Source organism: Lepus europaeus, chromosome 19 (genome assembly GCF_033115175.1).
Source record: "Lepus europaeus isolate LE1 chromosome 19, mLepTim1.pri, whole genome shotgun sequence".
Taxonomy (NCBI): Eukaryota; Metazoa; Chordata; class Mammalia; order Lagomorpha; family Leporidae; genus Lepus; species Lepus europaeus.
In genome coordinates this window covers 58,950,607-58,955,046 of record NC_084845.1, presented here as the reverse complement: position 1 = coordinate 58,955,046, position 4,440 = coordinate 58,950,607, and the positions used below count along the sequence as shown (strand labels likewise).

General features: G+C 55.4%; 1 protein-coding gene across 1 annotated transcript; it reads right to left on the bottom strand.

Moving 5' to 3' along the window:
- Positions 1–311: 311 nt before the first annotated feature.
- On the bottom strand, positions 312–4,016 carry TLE7 (TLE family member 7). Its single transcript, XM_062177372.1, has 9 exons — positions 3,292–4,016; positions 3,151–3,173; positions 2,959–3,014; positions 2,421–2,633; positions 2,088–2,329; positions 1,763–1,904; positions 1,504–1,657; positions 1,069–1,142; positions 312–783 (listed from the first exon to the last, which is right to left on the bottom strand). Exons 1-9 carry the CDS (start codon positions 3,573–3,575, stop codon positions 679–681), a joined length of 1,293 nt encoding a protein of 430 aa, XP_062033356.1. The 5' UTR covers positions 3,576–4,016; the 3' UTR covers positions 312–678.
- Positions 4,017–4,440: the final 424 nt, after the last annotated feature.

The following is a 4,440-nucleotide window of genomic DNA, read 5'->3' as shown; positions in this document are numbered from 1 at the left end:
TTTTACCAGCCAGGAGAAAGCCAGATAAAATACTTCCTCAGACACAAAGGAAACGACCCTGAAACATCGACGTAGGCAGCTTGCCTGGCACCAAGTGTAAGTGCTATCTACTGAGCTGCCACACTGTATTGCACAGGTTCAGGGTAGGTACTATTTCTGAATATTTTCGACCCACATTTGGTTCAATCAGCAGATATACAGGCCTGATGGTCCATATGTTCTTTTTTTTTTTTTTTTTTTTTTTGAGCATTCTTATGAATCCAAAAAATTCCTTGCTGCCCAAAAGAGGTCACAAACAAAACTAAGTCTGGTCTAAAATTCCTTCCCTACGCTGGCAAGAACAGAGGGAAACTGTGAACTGTGCCTCCACATGCTGACCACAGGCCTCAGCCACCCAGCACAATGACTGTTATTTGCAAGAAATGGACACATGTCCAGGCCATATTGGGTTTTTGCTATGCTATTTTATTAACTACAGAGGCCAGTTCCCACCAAAACCCAGAAATCACTGGTAGAAAAAAAATCCCAAGCCATCTATTAAAAACCTGGGAGTGCAAGGCCAAGGTGGAGGGGTGGCAGGTACTGAAGCTGTCCAGCAAGGTGAGGTCACACACCCGCCACGCCCCAGCCACGATGGCCGTCGTGGGTCTCCCCGGGCAGGCGTAAGGCACGTGGCCATCAGTACAAGAGCTGGTACACCGTGGCACTGTTCCTGCTGCCCGTCACCAGATATCGGTTGTCAGAGGACACATCGCAACACAGGATTTCTGAAGGTTCCTCCACCTAGAGGGGAGAGGCCGACAGAGGGATCACCTGTAGGGGTGGGGCTGGGCTGGCAGGAAGCTTCATTTAGGGCTAGTACAAGGCTTGGTGGAGACCCAATCACTGTCCAGTCAGGGCCAGGTGTCAGGGCTCACACGGAGCCCGTGAGCTCACAGGACTCTAAGTCCTCAGGCCCATAACAGCTGGCCCAGGATGTCACCTCACAGCTACTTCCCTGCACTCTCTGGGACCCATCAACTGACTACAAATCCGAGTGCCTGGCCTTGCACAGCCCCCTTCCGGTACCTGCAACAACCTTTGCAGAGAGGGTGCCGCGATGCAGTGGATGCTCTCGTCCAGCGTGGTTACAAAGTAGCTCCCTGGCGAAGGAAAGACCAGGTGAAGAAGCCAGAGACCACGTCTGCTTCTGGTTCCAACCAGTGCCCGTTCTCAGCTCGACCATGGAAAGGGCCACTCTTTTCTCTGCTTCCACTTTCCTACCTGTGAAGATCAGTCACGACCCAAACCCTTCCCTCATCTGTCCCCACCCTCCTACCCCAAGCAGGACCGTGCTGAACAACAGGACAATCAAAGAGGGCTTGGCGTCTCTCCTGTCTGCCTGTCTTGAGGCTGCCAGTCTGTGTAGGAAGCTATGACTACAGAAGGAGCCAGAAAAGCAAAGAAAGATCAGAAAGCAAATTCTAAACAGCACCCGCACGAGTTCCCCAGCTGCTCACTCACCACAGGAGGCAAACTTGAGGTTGTGGTGGTGGACGTATCTTTGTCTGACAATCTTGAACTTCTCTGTCCGCTGAGTGTGCAGGATGACAACGTTGCTCGTTCTCAAGCCCACTAACACCCACTCCTCACTGGGGTCATGAGTAATGGTAAGGATCTGCTGGGGACCAGGCTTGGGGTCAGCGCTCAAAGTTGCCCAGGCTGCCACTCATGCCCACCTCTTTGAACTTGGACCCCGCCCCTGCATGCACCCACAGCCCACCTCGTGCTGTAAATCATGCCGCTGCAGCCTCTCAGTGCTCCTCAGGTCCCAAGAGTACAAACTGGTGTCTTCACCTCCCGTCCAGAACTTATTGCCTGCGACGTCAATGCATCGGGACCCGTATTTGGGGACTTCAAGCTTCCTGGGGAAAACAGCTCAGAGGTTCACAGGCTTTCACAGGTTTGGTTCTCCTGGAATTTCCAGGGCCAGGAAGCCCCAGCCAGATTCCCCACACTTGGCCCAGCCTGCTGCCCAGAGGGGACACGGATCTCACCGTCAAGGCCTCCCCGGGCTACAGCTGAGGGGCTCTGGAGAGAGCTCATACCTGATCAGCATCTGGTTCTGCAAATCCCAGATCTCAACAAGTCCTCTGAAACAAGCCAAGCAGATATGGGCATCAGAGGAGACTGCCAGGGAGCAGCACACAGGGCCCGTGGAAGCCAGCTGTGCTCTGACACGAGGCGTGGGCTCCAGGTCCCAGAGGGTCAGGGTCTGAGACATGCCCCCCGTGATCAGGCTCCGCTCATCGGGGGACAGCTTGCAGGTGAGGACGCAGTTGTGAGGATCCTGCAGGAACAGAGCTCCTCGTACCACTGACACAGGGTCTCGTGACAGAGGCCCTGTCTGCATCCCCCAGCCCGACCTGGATGCCGCTCACCTCGAAGTCCAGCTGGGCCTGGGGGGGCTTGTCCCAGGCATGCAGAGCACTCTCATCCCATACCCTGATGTAGCCAGAGCCACACGTGTATACATGGTGGGTTGAGCCGCTGATGGCCATGGCGTGGACTCGCTTTCTATGGCGCAGTGTGCCAACCTTCCACAAGCCACTCGGGGTCTGCTTCTTGACCACCAGTTCATCAGGAACAGGCGGCTGGGGAGAGGAGCCAGTGAGCAGCCATGAAACTGTCATGGCCACAGCCTACCATGATCCAAGGGAAAGCCTACCCCCGGTCTCTAACTGAATTCCCAACCAGACATCAGTCCTATGGCAGGACCTGGCTCCTGGTCCTCTAGAGCTTAACTCTTGAAGAGGACCTGGTGCCCATGCCTCGTGTCAGCTGAAGGCCCCACAGATCAAGATGGTGGGAAGAGCAGGTGGCCCGGGACACCACCACCCATGGGGAGGAGAGCGTGGACACACCCTGACTTGGGAAAGGGAGGATCCTGAGTGTTAAGGACAAGACGACGACACTCACAATGGCTCTGAGGAGCGCCTGGACTTCGCTGGGAGGGGATGAAGAACAGGGCTGGCCTGCAGGGAAACAGCAATGCCCAGAGAGAGTGTCAGGAGTCCCTCGCTCCAGAGAGAAGGCTCCTCTCCTGAGCCCTGTCCCGGCCGGCTTGGGCCACCACCCCACCCCACTGGCACTGTCACAGCTGCCACTTACCGAACGCAGATCCTGGCAGAGAGCTATGACAGACGTGGAGGAGAGAGAGCAGACAGAACATGAAACTCAGGGCTCCGTGCTGATTCCCTCCCCCCACAGTGCGGTGCCCCCCACTTGGTCTTATTCCAGCGAGACACCCACCCCGGACCGGACCCTGCTGCTTCTGCTGGTTCCAGCAGCGTGGTCTTGGGCCAAGATGTGTCTGGGGCGTGGAGGCACCACTGCATCTGGGACATTTCATTTCCATCTTGAGAAGCTGGGCCATGCTGCCTCTGAGGGTCTGGGGGCAGCTGGGGGGCTCCAGGCAGACAGTCCAGCTGGTGCCAAGAGGAAATCCCAGGGCTTTCTGGCATAGTCCTCATCTCTTCTGGTTCATCATAAACCCTGAGTACACTGAAGGAGGCTTCTTCCTTCTCTCCACTCATGTTTTCAGGGCAAGGAAGCACCTGGGCCACTGCTTCAGGGCTCCACAAAGAAATCCACCCTGCAGATCCGGGGTCCCCAGTCCATCCTGACCCCCTGTAGCAGCAAAGAGAAGAGAGGCACACAGGCACCACGGGGGGCTGCGCATGAGAAGGAGAGAACACAGAAGGTTGGCTGCCAGCTCACGTTTCATACCCAGTGCTGGCAGCCATGGCGTTGAGGCAAAGCCTCACACGAGCGTTTGGAGATGCGGGTAGCAGGTTTAAGGGTTTCCTTTCACAGATGGACTCCATTCCTGGTCACAGAAAACGTAACTCACTTTCTATTCTGGCCACACATGTTACAGAGTAGGGCTCATCCCCAGTGTGAAACACAGGGCAACGGGAAACACCGCAGGCACACAGGGTCCCTGGCACCCCAGAGGAGCTCTCACGGGGCGACTCAAGTTCCTGCAGACACACATTCTTCGCCGGGGGTGGGGGGGGTGGGGGGGTGGGGCCAGGGTGTATGGCAGGAGGAGGCCGGCTTGGCGGAGACTAGTACCTCGAACCCTCTGGGACAATGCTGAGAACACAGTGGAATCACACAAGTATGATACTCAGTACTGTGTTAGACTAGGGCAAGGGCACTTCCCATAGTCTGTGCAAGAACAAAATCAAGATAGGTGCAAAAAACTGAAATCCACACGTAAGCTTTACATTCTGTACTTTTCCTGAACTTTTTGAACATTCCTCATATGCATGGATTTCAAACATCTGCGCACCAAAGTGAGATTACTTCAATTCCCTTTCTCATGAAAGAGTACGCTCCCACTGCTGCAGGTGGAAAACAGTGTGGTTAGTTGTGGACGGCTTCCTTCAGGGAGGT